At 37.6% G+C, this 22,030-nt stretch overlaps 1 protein-coding gene across 6 annotated transcripts in view; it reads right to left on the bottom strand.

Moving 5' to 3' along the window:
• SPATA5 (spermatogenesis associated 5) overlaps nucleotides 1-22,030 on the bottom strand; it is a 350,490-nt gene that overhangs the window by 30,053 nt on the left and 298,407 nt on the right. Inside the window, exon 17 of one of the 6 annotated variants that reach the window (XM_006078937.4) lies at nucleotides 8,318-8,392. The exons of the other annotated variants lie outside the window; for them this stretch is intronic. Within the exon in view, the coding sequence (XP_006078999.1) occupies nucleotides 8,351-8,392 (42 nt within the window). The 3' untranslated portion in view covers nucleotides 8,318-8,350. The remainder of the gene's footprint in view (nucleotides 1-8,317; nucleotides 8,393-22,030) is intronic. 6 annotated transcript variants of the gene reach the window in all.

Raw genomic sequence — 22,030 nt, 5'->3', positions numbered from 1 at the left:
CAACTCCCATACCATGCCCCACCAACACATGCAGAAAAGTGCCTCCTTTGAAACTCCAGAGCTTCGGGAATGCCTCAGGTATTCTTCCTTGGTTCTTGTCTACCTTGAGATTCTGGACTCTGACTATGGAATGGAATACTCGGGAGTCAGAACTTTTTACACCCTCTTTTTTATTTGAGATATAACTGACATAAAACATTTTATTAGTTTTACTTGTACAACATAATGGTTCACTATTGTCTATAATGTGAAATAATCATAGTTATAAATTTCTTTGTCTTGTGATGAGAACTTTTAAGATCTGCTCTTTTTGCAATTTTTAAATACACAATACAGTGTCATTAACAGTCACCAGGCTGTACATAACATCCCCAGGACTTATTTCATAAGTGGAAGTTTTTTACTTTTTGATCACCTTCAGCCATTTCACCCACCCTACACCCAGTCTTGACTTAAATGAGCTCATTTCTCCTTTCTCACTCTCAGAGTCATTTTAAAGAGTATGCTATAATGATAATGGCTATCTGTGTTAAACAGAGAAAAATGCCTGACAAGAGTTAGCTAGCTAAGGGGCATATGAAGTTAGGTTCCAGGGAGCAAACACCATGTTAAATATACCATTAGCTCATGACAGGGAGTGAGAAGACATGATTATTCACACTTCTTTTACAGATGTCATTCTCATTTACAGTAGTACTGTCCTGAAAGAAAAGAGAGCTCTTCTTTCCCAGTAGCATATAAATAAATAAAAATGGATTTGTACTGGGACTTCCCCTGATGGTCCAGTGGCTAAGACTCTGTGCTGCCAATCAGGGGACCTGGGTTCAATCCCTGGTCAGGGAACTAGGCCCCACCTGGTACAGCTAAGACCCGGCATAGCCAAAGTAAATTAATAAGTATTTTTTTATATTTGGCAAAACTAATACAATTATATAAAGTTTAAAAATAAAATAAAATTAAAAAAAAAAGAAAACATAAAAAAATAAAAATTAAAAAAAAAAAGTATTTTTTTAAAAGGATCTATATTAAATGATATCGCCATCAGATAAGCTATTCTAGAACACCTAACAGTATATATTCACATATCTTCTCTACTTTTACACTAAAAAAAATTTTTTTTATAGTTGTTAGTATCATTTATTTATTTATTTTTGACCATGCCATGCAGCATGTGGGATCTTAGTTGCCCTACCAGGGATTGAACCTGAGCCCCCTGAATTGGATGTATAGAGTCTTAACCACTGGACCACCAGGGAAGTCCTTCTACTTTTACATTTTAAGGTGATCTCTGTTTCCTCTGACGGATAATGCTTGTGTGGCTTATGAGCCATTTGCTTAGAAGCTCATATTATATCCTTTTAAACTCACATAATTATAAATCAACATTGTCTTATTTGTAACATGAATTGGATGCTATTTCAAGTATTACTTCACCAGCTTTGTGTGTTTATTGGCTACATAAGAATGATTCTTAACCTAGGGTCCCTGGATAGCTAGATGGGTCTAAGAACATACTGAGACCTATGAAAATGTGTATGTAGAGAGACAGTTCAGCTTTCATCATAGAAAAGAAGGAACCCCAAACAGGTTAAGAACTACCACTCTACAGTAACTACAATTTAAACCTTCTTAAGTCCCATGGATGCTTCATAATAGTATCTGTTTTCTCCTTTCCAGATGACTTAGGGCAGAATGCAGTTGGGGTAGAACTGCCACAGCTGGAGCACCGGAGTTCTGCAGTGGTCAATCACAGTCAAGACAAGGAGTTCTTACTTTCTCAGACCTCCTCTTGTGCCCAGAACAATTCTATAGCTGCCTCTAGGTGTAACTAAATGCTTCTTTAGGTCTTTATTTACATGAAGAGGAACTAGACTTCTATTTCATTTATTACAAAAAAAAAGTTAGGATAATAAGACACTAAGACAGCAAATTTAAGCACATTAGTTAAGGAATGCAAAACCCAAGTTCCCAAGATAAGATTAGAATTTACAAGTGGCACATATTAACTATGTGTAATTTTAGATAACCTGTAAGTCAGTTTTTAAATTTAAATACATGTAGGTTTTGATGTTTGGTAATAACATCACACACTGGGGTATTTAGAAATTGAAGGACTTGTTTCCTTATCTGAAAAATTATTTGGCCTACTGTCTTGCCAGGAGTGAGATGCACTTTGAACTATTTCTTGAATGTCCATTAAAAAGGAAAAGAAAAAAAAAAAGATCTCTGATTTTACCAATTTAAAAGGCAGTAGTAAGATACAGTGCTTGTCTTTTAACAATTAAAAAATTATATATTTGGCATAACTTAAAGAGAAATTACAAATACTTGTAAGAGCCACATTGGCTAATCATTTTCATTATAGTTACCCTTAATCCAGAAGAAAGTGAAGAATAAAGATGATTCAGTTTATGAAGGCTTTAACCAAAACATTCTTTTTTTTCTCTTCTGATCATTAAGTCCATTACTTAATGGTGTATGAAACTTAAACATTCTTTCTTAACTACTGTTACCCAAACTCTTTTACAATAATTCTAATGAAAGAATAAGGTTTGTGACAAGTTCAATAATGAAAAGAGCCAGAGACTGAAAAATGTCCATTTGTAAAGGAAAAACTAAAAACTATGAGAAAGGCCATAAAAGCAATCCACAGATATGGAAAAGGTTATGAAAAAGAAGAACAGATCAAACTACCTATTGTTAATGAAAAAATAACATCTAGCATTTTCTAAACTTTAATGTATTAAATTATCACTTGGTGGGATTGGTTTGTTATCAGAAACACAGCAGTTGTTATACTTAAGGAGCTAATGGTGAATTTTTAAAGCATAGATTATTTGTCTATAATTTTTAAAATCTAAAGATGTAAAATTGAGTGAATTTGACTATGTGTATTTAGAAATCTCATGACTGTATTCATATATTTTACCTCATCATTTTAAACTAACCATCAGCTTTTTCTAACCGTCAAAAATATCTATCATTGGAAAGACAGCAGAAATTTTTTTTTTTTTTTCATGGATATGAGTCAGCTGGACACAAGGGAATGGACCCTATTTTGCAATCTTAGTCAATGTATTCTCTATTATACATGGTAAAATATACACATAAAAGGACCCTATAATGTTGTAAAGAGGAGAAAATTGGAGCAAGTGCCAAGAATCTCCTGTTAAGGGCTGTATTTTTTTATTTGGAGATCTAATCACGAAACTTTAGATAGGCTACCTTGATAACAAGAACCTCTGTTTTATTATGCTGGTGTGTGTGCATTCTTAACTGTTCAGTTGTGTCTGACTCTCTGTGATTCCATGGACTATAGCTCACCAGGCTCCTCTGTCCATGGAATTCTCCAGGCAAGAATACTGGAGTGGGTAGCCATTCTTTTCTCCAGGGGATCTTCCTGACCCAGGGATTGAACCTGGATCTCCTGCATTGCAGGTGGATTCTTTACCATCTGAGCCATCAGGGAAGCCCAGTATGCTGGCATCTAACTGTAAATAAACCCATACCATCCTTGATTCAGTGTGTTCATATATCTTCTGTACATACTTTATAATTACACTGAAGAATGTGAGAGTCACGAGAAATTCTGAGTTATTTTACAGGTCTGTCCTGCTTTCCCCCACAAACTCTTCTCTTTGAAATAAACATATCTACATTCAAACACATACACACACACACATACACACACTCATGTGCAGATGCAATATTAAGTCCACAAGATGTGGCATGAGTTTAAGCACTATATTAAAGTGTGAAGTATATTTTACTATCAGTAGTTTGAAGTCCAGCATTTGTAAATCTTTTAAAATTAACTAGGCTGTTAAGATCCCATCACTCTGGCATCAACCCAGCAGAGCTGTGCCTTTAGCAAAAGAATTCTGTAATAAAACGAGATTTTACATGCTGAAACAAAGTATTTTAAAACACCTTTTTGCCTATTTCTCATTTTAGTGCTATCTGTGGAATTTAAAACCCACACATACATATACAAATGTTCCCATGGAAGATTATGCTAAATTTTGGGTTAACCTCAAAATTACTTTTTGTATCAACCTTTTAATGAACACTTTTATTTTCTTTAAGAAGAAACCCAAGTCCTGAAAAGACTTTAAGATATGTATTCTTTAACTGCCATAACAAACACAACCAAGCTAACCTTAATCAAAGGGGACTCATGAATGCTGTTCACACTCCGTATGTGAATACCTCTCATTAAGGCAGATAAAATTCTGCCTCAGCGTCTCTATGTTTCCAAATATGAACAATCATTTGTGACATCTGCTGTAGATTAGTCCTTGACTGCTAGGCATAGAAACTCAATTTGCATCAAAGGGGAAATTTATTATAATGCTATTATTGGGTCTAATGGAACCTGAGGACAGTAGTGTAGCTGGGCCTCAGCAGTCCAACTGGGACCAGGCACTCATTCTCTCTCATATTTTTGATCTCCTCACTCACTACAGAGTGGTTTTTTAAACATGGTTGAAAACACAGCAACACACAATGTCTATGTTTTATATCTTACAGATTTAGCCACAAGAAAGCCATTTTCTCATTCCACTAACCAAAACTCCTATGGCAAGTCTCTGAAGGGCTTAGCCCAGTCACTGTGGGTATTACGATGGGGTCAAAGTGAGGTAGATCATTTCCTCTGCACCATTATCAACCGTGTGTGTTCTCATGCTGTGATGACATGACAACTCTGTAGTTTTTTGTGGGGAGTGAAAATCCTTGGGATCCTGTAAGTATAAGTGACTGGAGGCAGACTTATGTTGGCTGGTTGAAGGGTGAGAGAGAATGTTAAAGTGTCCTCTGCCCTTATTTATATGCAAACTTGTGTTGCTTATACATTGCTTCAAATGCTGTCTAGCAACACATTACCTCAAAACATTCTGTTGAAAAGATGCCAAACTGATCTTGCGCCCACCAGTGCATGGCCCGCCTGCCAGCCATACTTTCAAAAACAGTGCTCAGTGTGCCTCAGTGCAGCCAGTTGCTTCTGCTGCCGTTCTCTTAGATCATGCTGCTCACTAGGGGTCCAGATAACAATCTGGGCTGTACAACAGATTTTTGGATCATCCAAAATATGATACTGATGGAGCTCCAGTGGAGCAATCAGTGTGCAGTATTTATACAAAATATGATAAAGTTGAAAAACCTCAAGGACCAACTTCTTTGGCAATGATTATGAAATCTACAGTAAAAATTAAAGCTATTCTTTTGAGTGATGATTCTAACTAGGTCATGGTCAAAAATAGATGTTATCTTTGTGTTAAATCCGTTCTCTTTCTAAGGAACAAGAGAAGTCTCAATGAAAATCAGAAAAGAGAGCAAACAAAAGTTCCACTTCCTTTATGGTGGAAGAGGTCATATAGCTAATAGATTACAAAACTTGAGTCTGGAGCTGTTCAGTTTGGAAGTTTGTGGAAATTTTATTTGAAGACAGTTCCTAAATTCAGTTAAACTAGAAATGTGTATTGACAAGACTTAAGGAGGGGAAGAATGAAATGGACAGTATTCCAAGTTTGAAAAACTTGTACCTATTCTAAGTGTCTGAAAATGATTTTAAGTGTCTTTCACACCAGCTCAACTCCACTTTGTAAACTTGACCAGCTCTTTCTCTTGAGAATAGTGGAGAAAGGGGAAGATAGATGAAATTGAGTCCTTAGTGAATATTTAAAGAGAGAATAATATATTTTTTTCCTTCTCACTTAGCTTTTTTTTTTAAACTAGGGAAAACTCAAACATATACAATAGTAGAGTGTGTGTGTGTGTGTGTATGTGCTAAGTCGCTTCAGTCACGTCTGACTCTTTGCAACCCTATGGCTGACCAGGCTTCACTGTCCATGGGATTTCCAGGCAAGAATACTGGAGTGGGTTGCCATTTCCTTCTGCAGGGGATCTTCCCGACCCAGAGACGGAACCTGTGTCTCCTGCATTGGCAGGCAGTTCTTTACCACTAGCAACACCTGGGAAGCCCAGAGAATAATATATAATGAACTCTCATTCACCTGTTGCCCACGTTTACCAATGATAAGCTCACAGCCAACCCTATTTTATCTAAACTTTAATCCTTACTCCCAACACTGCACTAAATTTTTTGAAGCAAGTCTCAGAATCATAATATTTAGTCCATTAAAATTTCAGCATATATCTCTAAAAGATTTTTTAAAAAGTGTAATGACATCATTATTCCACATTACAAGTAGCAATAATTCCTTAATAAATCAATATTTAGTCAGTGTTAAAATTCTGCCCATTATTCATAAATGTATTCCAGCTAATTTTTTTGAACTGGAATCAAAAGAAGACCTATGCATTGCATTTCATTAATACATCTCATTTCTTTTTTTTTTTTTTAAATACATCTCATTTCTCTCCCTCTTTTTCCTTACAATTCATGTTGGAGAAACTGGATCATATGTCTGATATAGTTTCCCACATTCTTTACTTTCCTGAGCATTTCTGTGGTGTGATTTAGAATGTTCCTCTGTCTCCTTATTTCCTATAAACTCATAGTAAGATCTAGAAGCTTGAAAATATTCAGGTTTGATTTTTGGGGACAAATACTTGAACGATATTGAGATTCATATAATGCCTGGCTGTTTCTCTTTTTATGGTTTAGTCACTCATGACTGCCTAAGTCCTTTACTTCACTAGGGCTGCAAAACAGTATTATCATCTTTCTGGTATTCCTTCTTCATTTATTGATTGGGATATATTTATAAAAGGGAAGCTTTCCCATCCCTTTCTTGACATCATCTTAGATAAATGTTAGTATACTCTTCAATCCTTTCTCTCCCTTAACTTTTCCATTCATCAACTTGTCCAAGAAATCACTTCACAGCTATACCGAGAGCCATTTCTCTTTTCTTTTATAGCTGCATATTTACTCAACCAGGCCCCAGGTAATGGACATTTGAGTTGTTGCCAGTCCTTTCCTCCCTTATTTATATGTCAATTGTAGTCTACAAACAATCAAATGGGACAAAGTAAAGAAGAGTCATCCACCTGGTAAGAAGCTCCTATTCACTGAAGCATGAGTATGATTAAAGAATATTGCTTTCTTAACCACTACTTGTTCAAAATTTTAGAAACAGTGAGTCTTGAAGACATACTTTCTGGCTCCTGTATTTGCCTCTGTTCTTCCCATTTTTCACCTTGCTTCGCCTTTTAAAGGCCTTCAGACTCAGCCAGCTCTAGTTATGGCTCGCATTCTTCACATCTCTAAGTGGCTTCATGCTACAGAACTGATCTGGCTTTTGTCTGAAGCCTGGTGACTGGAACTGTCTCACTTGCAGTCTCTGCCTTCTGGAGATCAACACTGCTGCTACACTAATGTGGTGGTGGCAGAGGCGGCAGCAGAGCTCAATGGGGCTGGCAGTGGGGCAATCTTGGGCTTAGGAAGTGATAATAGGACAATCAGGATTCTCTTATTTATTTTTGTGATTCAAACCAGTGTGGTTCTCCAAATCAATTTTTCATGTACACGGTAATGTCCTGGGACTAGCTCTGAATTCTTGGAAGATCATATGCTTAATATGCCATAGACATTCCTAGTACAGATATATTATTCTAGGCCCCTAGTTTCTAGCCTTTACTTATCCCCTCTCAAATAATGAATCTACTCTGTGTCTTCAAACATCATTTCTATGCCAATGCCTTTGAAATGTTTATCTTCAGCTATAAGGCATCCTTCCAAGCCCCTACAACCCAAAGTGTCCACCATCAGATGTGTCACCTTGATCGGAGAACTGCTTGCTTCACTAACTCATTTTCAAGGATATGCCCTTCATCTTGACAACCAGGCTTGAATCCACTAATAATACAGCCCTTTTTCTTGGCCTCATACCACTTAATCTGACCACCTCTCCTGAATCAGATGTTAATTTACTTGGCATCACGTGACAATTCTACCCAGAAAGGGCTAACCAATGGGTAAAGTCAGGTTGAAGGGGATTCTTGAATACCCGTGCTTTGTCCTTGGATGCAGTCTATGGATAAACACATTAGACAAGATCTTTGTTGGTATGCTAATCAAGTGTGAATATTTGTTAGAACCACTGAATATTTGGGGGAAAAAACAAGCCTAGGAGAAAAAAGATCCCAAATGACATGGTGAATGAGTCCTGATTAACAAACAAAATTGATGAAATAAGCCTGGCTCCTCTTAGTAGAGAAAGTGATCAGATGTGAGAGGGGCCCAAACCACAGCCCAGTAGAAACCCTAATGGGACAACTGTGATACCAGAAGGAATGAGTGAGGCTGCAGTGAGAAATCATTTCAACTCTTCAGTACCTAGAAGGTGCTTACCAAAAGGGTTAGAACTGTTCATCTTGTGAGGCTCTAGAAAGCAGATCTAGGACCAAGGCTGCAGGAGAGAGGTTTCTGCTCAATAAAAGAAACACATGAATAATTCACAAGCTGCCCAGATGTAGATAGCTCTAAAGATAGTGAGTAAACAATTATTAGTTCAGTTCAGTCGCTCAGTTGTGTCCAACTCTTTGAGACTCTGTGAACTGCAGCATGCCAGGCTTCCCTGTCCATCACCAACTCCTGGAGCTTGCTCAAACTCATGACCATGTGACAGGAATACTGTAGATCTTATTCAAATACTGGGAAGAAAGTTTGCTTACATGGTAGAGAAGAACTTTCAGTATGCTACCATCATCAAGTCTACAGAATTCCCTTTACTTGTACTCGCATGCTTAACTGGCCTTTCTGTTTCAACGGTTGTACTACCTGGGTTCCTAAGAGTAGACCTCCTATTTAATCACTGGATTCCATTCTCTTTTTCCTAAGTCAAGATTTGCTGCTGTAATTGCTTCCCCAAGCATAATCAATTTCCCCCATCAGCATAACAATATAATTACTCATTTTAAAAGCATAATCACCTCCCATTTGCTTAATTTTTTTTATGAAGTATGTGTCATGTATGTATTTAGCTTGCTGTGCTGGATCTTAGTTGCAGCATGTGGGATCTAGTTCCTGGACCAGGGATCGAACCACGCCTCCCCCGCCCCTGCCACCCGCATTGGGATCACACAGTCTTAGTCACTGGACCACCAGGAAGTCCCTCCACATCCGCTTTAATCTACCACCAGTGAAACTCCTTGGAATAGCTGTCTTTATTTGCCTTTCTCCACTTCCTCTTCTTCTATTCTCCCTTAAACTCATCCAAATGAGACTTTTGACCTTCCACTGAACTGCTCTGTCAATAATCCAATGGTCAGTCCTCAGTCCTCAATTAACTTGATCTATCATTTGCTATCAATCACCACTCCCACTTTCTTCAGCTAGACACTGGAACACCCCCCACTCTCTTCACTCCAGCTATACTGACTTCCTGACTGCTCTTAAACAAGAAAGGCTTACTCTTGTTCAGATCATTTGCTCTTGTTGTTCCCCTTCTGGAATGCTCTTCTTTTGGATAACAAACTGAACAATTTACTTACCTCAGGCTTTGATCCAGTACCACCTTTTTGGTAAGCTCTCCCTGGCCACCTGTATTTAAACCTATGGCCTACTCTCTAGGCCTTTTTTCCTTCTCTGCTTTATTTTGCTCCTCCTCTGTTATTGTCATCTAATATATTACATTTTAACTTATTTTGTTGATGTGCTCTTTCTCCTCACAAAAATGGACGCACAAATTGATAGACTTTCATTTAGTATGTTTGCTATTGTGCACCAGTGACTGGTAATTTACTTAATAGTAGGTGCTCAATAAATACATGTTGAATGAATGAGGACACGTCTGATATTTGACTTAATGTTAACTAAAGTTAGGACTTTTATCCTAACAATTTGATTTTTGACCAAATGTGGAATTTATTCCTTAGCACGGGTGCTGTATTTATAACTTTATACTGTATATACTGCTGAGGCAGATTGTTAAAACAAAAACAAAAAAGCCCTATAAAACAACTTAGAACCAATGAACCTCTTGCTCATGCTCCAATCTAGATTCAGTAGAGCAAGCTTTGACTACCATTAATTTGAAGTGTGCTTTTGGCCAGCCTTCCACATAACAGGGCTGTGCTAAATACCTAGTAACTAAATAAAAACAGTGGAGATTAAGTAGAGATTAGAGCTAAATGGAATGTTAAATAAAGCTCTCAGCTGTGATACCATTTTATATTCCTGAGTGCTTGCAAATAATTCCTGAAAGTACTTGAAATGTAAATTCAGTCTGTCCCTGACCCCATCACTACCCTAACCCAGGGCTCACCCAGGGGCATACTACACTCAGGTGCTGCACAGCTGGTTCGAAGCTCTGAGAACACCACCCAATACAGAGCTCTGCAAAACTGCAAGTCCAAAAAAGCTCTCTGACTGATGAAAGCCTGATCAGGGGGGATCTCAGTGACTTTTGGGTGCTGGTACTTTAAAAAAATCCTCCATGTGATCTGTGCTGTTTTCTTAAGGCCTCAGTGCCTACCTGGTCTATGAGTCAAACTCACTAGTGTCAGACACTGTAACCTCAGAGTTACTGATGTTCAGATGAGCAACAGTGCAACAAGTCTTCTTCTGCTATCTCCTTCAAAAATCATCAGCAGAACCTGCTCTACATTCCTGGTCCTCTGAACAACAAACAAAGCAGTTACAGGATATTGTAACCAGGATAGTGTGTGATTTGTGAAGAAGTGCCATTTCTGAGAAACAGAAAATCTGCTTTCTAGGAATATGTTCAGAGATGGAAAGTAAGGGTTTTATAAGGCAAAACATTCTGTAAAAAAGAAAAACTGCTAGTTATATAAGCCAAAAAAACTGCAGGTGGCTTTGCTTTTATAAATCAGAAAGTATGAAATCAAAAGAAACAATTTAATGTAAAAACTTTAAGTATAAACATTAATTTATCTTAAGTATTTTACTACTGATATCATTTATGTATCAAATACAAAGCAGTTTAGTTTTTTTTTTTAATACGAATTACTTCAGATTAGCTCTAAATGTATAGGTACTTAAGTCTCTGAGAAATTAAAATGCAATAATTTTAGAGGCTAGTTTCAAGATTCAGTGTGACAAAAGATAACAATAGGCAAAGACTTTTCATGCTAGTATTTGACAGAAATATGAAGATATAGCCACAAACACGGCAGCTCTGAATGCCAAGAACACTGTGAAGCCAGTATTTATTTAGGGAAAAAGAAGGGCTATTCTAGTCAACTCAATTCATTTAGGAAAACCAATGCACAAAACATTGCTCAATGCTCTTGGGGAGGGAATATAAAGTCAACCTGTAGGAGCCTAGAATTCAGAAGGGGGGAATAAGACAATTGTACAAATGCTTTTTAGAAAGTGAAGTGAGTGATATATGAGAAATATAAAATACTGGCATGGAAGAACAATGCTGCTGCTGATGGTAATAGTTATCACGACAACTACTACCACGCCACCAGTGCCACCACTGACCGACTCCCAAAGGCTCTAGATCTTCACACGCCTAATCTATCCGACAGTCCCCCTCCCCAACAATTTAAAAATGAAGAAACTGACATTTAAAGCATTTAGGTATATTTGCTCAATATCATATAATCAGGTAAGTGCTGAATCCAGGTTTAAATCCAGTACCTTCAAACTATTTATCATTATCAGGCTATCTGGCCCTCACCGTAGCTCCGATGAGGAGGAGAAAACATCTACCAGGAGCTCACTAATCAAGAGAAGGCCCTTAGTAATGAGCTTTAAATGAATGGGAGATGTGGTGGTGGTGCTGACGGTGGTGCCGGCAGCGAGGCACTCCATGTGAAGGAACACTCCCGAGCACGGCACAGAGGCAGCACAGGGTAGGCTGCATTCAGAGGTTCAAAAGTAGTTTCACAAGACTTGGGTGGTTTCAGACTGTGCTCCTTGTAGTCTCCGGGTTCTCGTCAAATGTCTGGGGCATAGAGGAAGAATGAGAAGAAACAGCTGAGAGCGTAGAGAAAGAAGTGATTGAAGGAACAAAACCTGGGGAACACTTCAGCTAAGTGTGATACAAGGAGAGAGTCTTAAAAGGAAGAAGCAGAGGAGCCTACGAGAGTTCACATGAAAACCAGAAGAGCATTTCAGGAAGAGGGTATGACTTCTGGCAGATGGGGCAGAAAGGCCAGGGAAGCTGAGGGCTTGGAGCTTGGGTCCTGGATTGGAGATGAGGAAATTGTTGGTGAGGTCAGCTCAGCAGTGTGGAGGGAGAGAGAGGCCAGGCTGCCAGGGTTTCTAAAGTGACTTGGGAGCGAGGAACTGGAGGCAGTAAGTGTTCCAGTCTTTTGAGAATTTCGGTGGTAAAATGGAGACAGGCTGTAACCTAAGAGTAACAACGATCTAAGGGAGGTTTAAAAAGGAATATACTATCCAAAAGTGGATGTAAAACAAGAAATGGTATTTCCAGAGTTAATTTTTAATTTCCTGAGTTCACTGCAGTACGAATTTCAAACCATTTTGGCACTCATATCCTGGCATGTGTATGAACTTAATTGTGGAGATAAATGCAGTAGCAGCTCGGACAGAAATAAAAAATCCTCTGTAAAATTACAGGAATGGTTACATTAAATTCTTCTCAAACTTCTAATCCCCCAATTTCAGCTATAGCATAATGGTTAGAGGTTTTTCTGCCAGTGGGTAAAGACAGATACCCTCAAGTGTAAGCACAGACTAGCACACCACACTAGCAAACAAAACACCTACTAACACATAACATATGATTATTCCAAAACTTCAGATCTTTTCCATTGTCAAATAATCTTCCTTTGTATTCATGTTTTATTTGCTTTACCTTAAGTCACCCCCTAATCATGCTGACATCTACTACCGATGATTATATTAGACCTAAAAGTGTTCTTAAACAAATGAAAAATACTGACTTCCATTCCTGAAAGTCCTGCTTCCAATTTTCAGGAGGAAATTAAATAATGTATAAATCAAATACTGGGCCTGAGCCCAGACAGCTGAACATCGTTTTGTCCTTTCAAGGCAAAGAGGAAGTGTCTGCTATGGCAGGGACATGCCAAAAGAAATAAAGCTTAACCTCAGCCCCATGTGAAAGTGATTTTAGATAATCGGGGGTGTCTACAAATAGGTTAAAAATGGGACCACATACTAGCAGGGAACTTTCCATGGAAGTTAAAAAATGTATCAAGCTCTAACCCCTACCTTAAAAACAAAATGTGTTTGGAAACTGGCATGGCCTTAGAAATTCTATATACAGACAGTAGAGGAAAGGGAAAGTAGAGAGGGAAAGAGAGTTGACAAGTCAAAGGAAATTAAAACGTGTTTCTGCTTAGCATTTATGATAGGCTCACAATCTGATTTCTTTGTAATTGTAATTGCCAGATTCAAAATGATATATGTTTGAAGCGGAAGGAAAGGAGAGAGAGGAAGAAAGGGAAAGGGAGGGGAGAGAGAGAAAGAATGACTACGAATATACGTGTGTAGGTAGAGTGACAGATGGTGAAAAATTATTCAGATTAGGGACTGGCAAATTTATTCTGCAAAGGGCCAGAGAGCAAATATTTTAGGCTTTGTGGAGAACACAGTCCCTCCTGTAACTATTCAAATCGCTTTTGTTGTTCGCAAGCAGCCATAGGCATATGTAAATGAATGAGTTGTGGCTGTGTGCCAACACAGCTTTATGGACACTGAAATTACATGTATTTTTCTTCTTTTGATTTTTCTTCAATCACTTCAAAACATAAAACTATTCTTAGCTTATGAGCCTTACAAAAACAGATTGTGGGACATATCTGACCTGCAGACTCAGTGTGCTGCCCCAACCCCCACCCCAATTCAGATAGAGCATTCTTATGAAACTACGATTGACTCAAATTTGGGGGATTCTAGGTAATAAAAACTGCTTTTTTGGGGGGGCCAGTAGCTGAACAAAAAAACAGTAGTAATGGGCAAAAGCATTTACTTGGACAATACAGCAGACTCTAACCCTGTGAAAAAGACAAGCACCTCTATCTGTTTCTAGGGGGATACTTACATAAGAAACCAAAGTTTACGTAGTAGGAAACTTTGAAGCCAAATGCTATATAACCATTAATATGCAACATTATTCAGGGATCAAGGGTGTTTTAAAATATTATCCCCTTTATCAGAAGTTAATATTTTATAAACATCCTTTGTAGCATAACACTAGTCAGGAATTGCACATAAATTTCCATCATCACCTCTATGGAAACCAGAGAGCTGGGTACTGGAAGAGTTTTCTGGTGGAACATATGCTTTACAGATCACATGGTGATAAAAACTTTATGGAGCATCTGACCTAGACTTCCAGAAACAAAGGAAATATAAAAGTGTAAAGCATGTACATTCACAGTTTTTGTGAAGCAAAATAATTTTTATACATTAAATGTTCTATTATGCAACAAACATTGACTTTTTCTTTCTGCATTCAAGGAGAAAAACTCTTACAAAACATCCCAGTAGGTGTCTCACTACGTTGATATAGGAAACAGCATTCCTTTTTTCTTTTTGGGTGGATATTCCCAGTACTTCTCCATAGTAATCTTGAACAGATGAGGCCTTCTTATTTGGGGAACTGCTCCTCAGCCACACTAACCCTTTACAGTGTGGTCACGGTGCCCTGTGGCACTGTGGGTACCACAGGGGTAGCTGCAAGACGCAGCTGGTTGGGACAGATTGTGTCCCGAGGATGAACAATGATTCAGGGAAGGTTTAGAAAAATGAATATATTACCCCCAATTGGTTGTAAAACTGGATTATCTCCAGAGTTGTATTTTTATGGACTGGTCACTCATGGTACCCAGGATTGCAATCAATGTGGAGTGGATAATCATACTTGTTTTAGAGAATTTAGAACACAGTTTTTTATTTGACAGCAAGTTCTGGTCAGGAATGCAATCCTCTATTATAATATTGTCTGTTTAAGGAAACAGAACTCTCTCAGCAGTGACCTGTTTTGTGGTGGTCTGCTTTATGGCACTGTTTCTAGGAATTCATTGTGGGGAAACAAGCTGCCTTAACCATCCACATGGAAATGATTGAGGCTGGAGGCGAGGGAGAGCCAGAGAGAGTGGGAAGGCCAAGGGTGTAAAACAGGCAATGGCCTTGAGAGCAGGCTCAGTGAGTAGTCTTTTTATTTCTTCTCTCCTTCTTCATTTCCTCCCATGCTGTATCCTTATTATGATTTTTAGTATACTTTATTATTTAGAGGCGTTTTTAGATTCATGGTAAAACTGAGTGGAAAGTACAGATACCCTTTGCCCCTACATATACATAGCCTCCCCTATAATCAACATCCCTCACCCAGGGGTATATCTGTTACAATCAATGAACCTGCACCTACTCAATATTATCACCCAAAGTTCAGAGTTCACATCAGGGTTCACTCTTGGCATGGTACAGCCCATGGGTTTGGACACATGTATAATGACATGTATCTACCATTACAGTACCAGACAGAGTAGTCTCACTGTCCTAAAAATCCTATGTGCTCTACTTATTCATCCCGTCTAACCCCTGGCAACCAATGATCTTTTTTTATTATCTCCATAGCTTTTTTGCTTTTTCCAGAATGTCATATAGTTGGAATTACATAGTATGTCACCTTTTTGGATTGGCTCCTTAGTGATATACACTTAAGGTTCCTCCAGGTCTTTTTATGGCTTGATAGTGCATTTCTTTTCAGTGCTGAATAAGAAAGATTCCACTGTGTGGATGCGCTAGTTTATTTATTCACTCACTTACTGAAGGATATTTTGGTTGCTTCCACATCTCTGGTAGTTATTCTTCTTTTACTATTACTACAATGACTATATATATGAGAAAACTACCCAGGTCACAGAGCTAGTAAATATCAGAGATGGGATTCAAATCCAGGATTGCCTCATTCAAGACACTGAGTTTTTCGTCTCTCTGCTATACTTCCAATTTGTGTATATTTTTATATGTTATTTATTCCTTCTAGCTAAAGCTTAAAAAAAACTCATTTCAATCAGAAGTAATATAAACTCACAGTAAGGGAAAAATTAATAATTTCAGGTTTGTTTACCATGGTCCTAAATCCAGGGGTTTATTTCAACATCCACAAAATGCCATTTAATAAGAAACATATAGATTAAGACATAAAATTTCCCCTTAAAACTTTAGCACACAACTTCCCCTAATGTGGAAACATAACAAATTTCTGGAATGTACAAACTTAAGGAAAAGTATCAGTACCTTAACTTGGCATTTATCACATGCTTTATGTTTTTATACTTTCATAAACAAAAATTAAATGATAAGCCAATTAGGTCAGTTAGCTAAGAATATAAGGATTGCCATAAAACTTTCCTTTCCCTCCCAAGTCATTTTTCTGGTCGTAAACGGACTAAAATGATGAACAAAACAAAACCAAAAGAACAGTGGTAGGTAAGGCAGTTTAAAAGACCAAACCAAACATGGACAGAAGAGGCTACCAGAACCTTATGCAAACACTGCTTATAAATGCATCAACATTACCTCCAGAGGTTTCATCCCTTGGTTCTGCAGGCCCCAAAAGTCATTTATCAGAAAAGTAAATGAGTAGACTCAAGGGTAGAAATGGGGTATTTCACAAAGTGTGGCTGTTTGTGGTTGTTTCCATTTACTGGAACACAAGTGAGTTGACAATGGTGGAAATTGAAGGGGGTAAAAAAAAAAAAAAAGAAAGACAACTATCCAAGGGTCTGTATGAGGAAAAAGTACTGCAGAGAAAATTAACATAAACATAATTCAATTAAAATAAAAACTGTTTCCGACAGACTTGGATATGAAAGTTAATATACCTGCACAACTCAAGAAGTAAGAGCAAACATGTTCAATTACGCAACCAATGAGTTGTGCTTTCATTTAGACCCATCTAGAAAATTACTCTGGGATTCTTCCTCTTACTGAAAATTAGGACCCTCAGGAAACTTGACTTTGACCAAAATGATTCAGATCACAGTGTTGCCAGGACTCTGGTGAGATCAACCAAAGTTCTTCATCCTGGATTCTTGCCTCAAGTTCTTTCATATAAGAATGACATCCTCTCATTACCAGACAGCCTCTCAAAACACATGGACTATTCTAGTGGGGAGTCCAATTATCATTTCCAGATTAAATCAATGCCTAGAGCACTTGAACTAGAGAACTGGGTAACAGGATATGATAGGGTTTAAAAAATGATGTACTCTTTTATATAATTAATTTGAACCTTGCCCAGACCAGCACTGATCCCAACTTGTTATCATCAAATATCAAAACTCAAACCCAAGGTAAAAGGCAGTGGGAGAAGTCTCTTTATCTCCAGTGATTATCTTGGCAAATGCCTGGGACTCACACAAATGCTTGTTCTTAATACAGTTAAGATAAAACAGTTTCAGATATTCCAAAAAGGACATATACTACTTCTTTCCAGAGAAGATGGTAGAGTGGTCAGTGTGGTAAACTTTCACAAAAGTAACACTGTATGCATGAGGTCTTTCACTCATCAAACATTTATTAAGAACAAACTATAGGCCAGACACTAATAGTCTTCTTTGATCAATCAATTCATTCTAAGATTCTGAAGCTTTAACACAGGCATTAGAAAGGCATTATTTCTGGTAAATGTAAGTGGTGTTTTCAGATCACTGCATAAGGGCAACTATTAAAATAATTCAAAAAAACCCTTCAAGATGACACTGAGTTACAACTAACATACTATATAGATTAATTCCTTGTGATACTGAAGATGAGACTAGATTATCAAGCTGGTCAGAAAGTAAGAAAAAGCTAGAGCAGAAGCTTAATAGATACAAATTCCCAGCCACACACACACACATTTACTGAAAGCATTCAAAACCATCCTAAAGAAACAATGGATATTCAAGGAAATGAAGATTTAAGGGCACAGGCTTTGGGGTATTAGTAGGATTCAAATCTTGGATGTACCAGTTTTATCTGTGAGATCTTAAAAACACTATTTTAAGCTACAGTTTCTTCCTCTGTAAAATGAGTGTACCATTTTTTTTTCTCATAGGGTTATTGTATTAAATCAGATAACTTTCTGTCTCATAGGATTATTATATTAAAAATTAAACAACAAATTATTTAGGCTTATTGTATTAAATTAGTTATTACATAACATTATTGCTAGTTGTCTAGCAATATCATAGTAATTGTTCAACAAAACTGTTGCAAACATTTACTAATATCATTATTACCTGATTACTGAGTGTATAGTGAAGATGTGGCTATGGATTTATCTACCATTTTTTTTCCCAATGCAAATTATTTATAACCTAATTCAAGTGGAAGTCATTGTGAGTGGTTTAGGAGGCTTCTATCTCACACATCCTTGTGTTTCTACTTGTGGAAATGTTCACTTTCATTTGTAATTTGTTTCTAACTCCTAAAATTCCAGCCGTTCCTTGGAATGTCTTCCAGTAAAAAACTGAAGCTGATAAATGGAATTCTGATATGAGACAACTATAAACAAAGCAACTCCAAACGAATTTTTATAGGCATTTAGCATCCAATATTGGAGACTGAGGGGGAATACATTGTTAAACAGCAACAGCATAAAGGAATGAAGAAAGGAAGTTCACAGGTTGGAGACACAGTTATGTACAACTATTTAATAAGTTTTACAAATATGTAGCAAAATCCTAAAGATGGATTTTGGTCTACTAAATTCACAGAAGTATTTTCATTATATCCATACACATAGAGAATGAATTATCTGTCAACAGCCATCTTTGAAAACAAAAAGCAAGATATTTTCTAGCAGAAAGAAGCTCAACAATGTCACCCCGACTACTGGTATTATCTGAGCATCAAGACTGAGTGATGAAATTTTGCACTGCCTTTGCTGACTGGTTGATAGGAAAGATCATTCTTGCCAACGCCTCCAAGGATCTCACTGTGTACTACAGGGCATTACTGTTAATGACACTGTGATTCTCAGCATGTGAAACCTTTTCAAAATTACTAAAGGTAAATCATATGCATGCTCCAATGAACAAACTCAAATTAATACCATCTTGGATGATGAAAAAAAAAAAAAACTGAAATATTAAGAATGCCCAGGGCAGAATTTCAACTGTAGGACCAGATGACTTTTCAGGGTAAGTTGCACATGGAAAATGAAAACCTTAAATTCACTTAAATGTATGTGCATCATAGACTTCCCTGGTGACTCAGACGGTAAAGAATCTGCTTGCCATGTGGGAGACCTAGGTTCGATCTCTGGATTGGGAAGAGTCCCTAGAGAAGGGAATGGCAACTCGCTCCAGTATTCTTGTCTGGAGAATTCCACAGACAGAGGACCCTGGGGGCTACAGTGCATGTGATCGCAGAGTCAGACACGACTGAGCGACTAACACACACACACACACACACACACACACACGCACATACACACACACGTACCACAGTTTCACCAAATGAACAATGAATCTCAAGTACCCAAAGATTTTTGTTCTCAGTAATGGGTAAGCTAGCTGTAAGCCAAAGGAGAAAAGGAGGAAACTTAACCCACAGGGATTAGGACATCCTTCAAGCCATGAACCTTTCATGGAAAGCTATATAAAATGAAGCTGGCAAGCAAGGACACCGAATAAGGCCACAGTGACGGAGTCTTGCCTGAGTCAAGGGGTAATACTCACAGGGATCCCCCTGAAACTGTGCGCTGCTGTGTTCCTGCTGGCAGGAATTTACCAGTGCTGTCAACCCTTGATAACAAAAGAATCCTCATTAAACTAAACCGAAAGAAGAAAAGTAAAAACGCATGGATATTTTTTTTTAACTCTTTCTATAGGCAGAAAACCAGAAGCAGATAAAGAACTGAAGAACATGCTCACACTATTCCAAGTATTATTTTCTTGCCAAGCTGGGAAGGCACCATTTTCCTTAAAGGTATGTTTAAGTAATACTTTGGCTTTGGAAGGAACTCGTTAGTGAGGGACTTCCCTGGAGTGCTAGTCACTCTCCAGCACTGTGCTGCAGTACACTACAAGGATTTCATCAATCATGCTAAATCTGGGTATATCCTATTACCTATGTGCACATAGCTCCATGATAAGCTTCTTCACAGGTGTCACAGAAACTATCCTTGGAGAATGAATGAGGGATAAAAATGATGGACTGTTACATTGATTTTCCCATGTACACTACTTTTCATGGTCTTAAAGATGAAAACATCCTGAGTTGAAAAAGTAATCTGTGCATCCGCTTTTTAGGTTGAGCATAAGAAGATAATAATATCTCTAGCTATAATTCAGAGTGCTCTTCTAATTGTACTTTGATCAAGCTTCAGGTTAAAATAATTTGCCTGCCAAGACACACTGTTGCTCAGGGTTTTAATTCTCAAAATTACAGGTAGGGATATAAAAGGTGGAGTTTTTAAAACATTATTTTCCTCTTTTAAGTTCAAACTATGTTTTCTGCATTATTTTATTGAAGAACCCCAAATGAACAGGTGAATGGGAAAGTAACATGAACCTAAATTTTTTGATGTACAAAGCACACAAGATTTATAGCTATTTCTTCATTATATTTCTGAGCTTTACAAATAAATATTAACCATTAACTTATTTCATAAAAAGTTTCATTAGGGAATACCCTTCCCCTAGAAAGTATACACGTAATAAAGACAAGTTGGCATTTTTAATATTCACCAACGATAAATCACTTTTCAAACTGAGGCTATTGCCAGGCTCTACTATTTCATGTTTTACATTTTTAAGGTAAACAGGCAGGTTCCATTCCAATGTGAAAGACATAATGACTACACTATGCAAAAACTCAAATTCTCATAGTATTCAGTTATCTGTTTTTATTCTTTAACTTCATCTTTTAGATTTACCAGAGAAGATCGTATCTGAGAAGCTATTTAAAACTATAAATCTGTCAACAGTTTCTTTTATAGGGGTGACATGGGAAAAAGAAAGGACAGTATTAAGAGGGACAAGAGATGTCGTACAAGGAGTACTTGAACCGCAGGCTCTCCTCCCCTAACACAGTGATATTTGGATGCTCAATGTTTGCCTCAGCTCATGTATACACGGGAAAAGAAATATGAGTTACTAATTTCAAACTTAAAAATGTCAGGAATGTAAAAACTGGAAGTTCCAACTTTTATTTGAAACTGTAGCAAAGACATTTCATTAAAAAGAAGACTATTATAATCAGATAGGTGCAAACTTGTCAAGATGGAATTTCAGTGTGCATTTCACATACACAGAGGTACAAAACCTTACAAGCATGTTCTGTTTCTTGAGTTCAAGAAAATAATAAGTACTTGGGTTATAATTCTGAGAAACAAGAATGAAATAAGCCACGTGTTCAGTAGCTTTCTTAGTTAGTGAAACAGTTTTTAAAACACTCGGCAGTCTCCAAGGTGACTCAGAGGTCACAGCAGGAAAAGGAGGGAAAGGTATATAGGTGGGACAGGCGCCAACCAAAGCAGATTCATTCTTATCTTAATGGTCTTCCTACGTGGGGCTTCCCTGGTTGGCTCAGTAGTAAAGAATCTGCCTGCCAGTGCAGGAGATGGGGGTTTGACCTATGGGTCGGGAAGATCCCCAGGGGGTAGGAATTGGTGGTAACCCACTCTAGTATTCTTGCCTGGAGAATCCCAGGGACAGAGGAACCTGGTGGGCTACACAGTCCATGGGGTCTCAAAGAGTCAGACATGACTGCATGACCAAACAATGAACAAAACTTTCTACAAAAAGTTTTATTTGAGGGAGAGAACAAGTTTTGGCTACTAAAATCTTTCAGAAACTACTCTTCTTTAGTTTCAAAAATGATAGAAAAGATTAACACTGAATTCTAAAATAAAGCTTCCATGGAGAAACACAGTTCTGGATTGGAATGAAGAAATGGAAAGAACGTGATAATTTTTTTAGACAATATTTTGCTCTTATAATTTCTAAGAGTAACTGACGTAATCGTCACCTCCTAGCCTTCCTTATTATTCTCAATTGAAAAGCAAGTCAGACAAATAGTGACAATCTGAAAAGAATGACTTTTCCTTGTCAGCTTACACAGAGAAGCTTAAAAACGTTTTTACTGATTGAGCTTCCAAAGTGA

This window comes from Bubalus bubalis, chromosome 17, assembly GCF_019923935.1.
Source record: "Bubalus bubalis isolate 160015118507 breed Murrah chromosome 17, NDDB_SH_1, whole genome shotgun sequence".
Lineage (NCBI taxonomy): Eukaryota > Metazoa > Chordata > Mammalia > Artiodactyla > Bovidae > Bubalus > Bubalus bubalis.
This window is presented reverse-complemented; position numbering and strand designations above follow the sequence as displayed.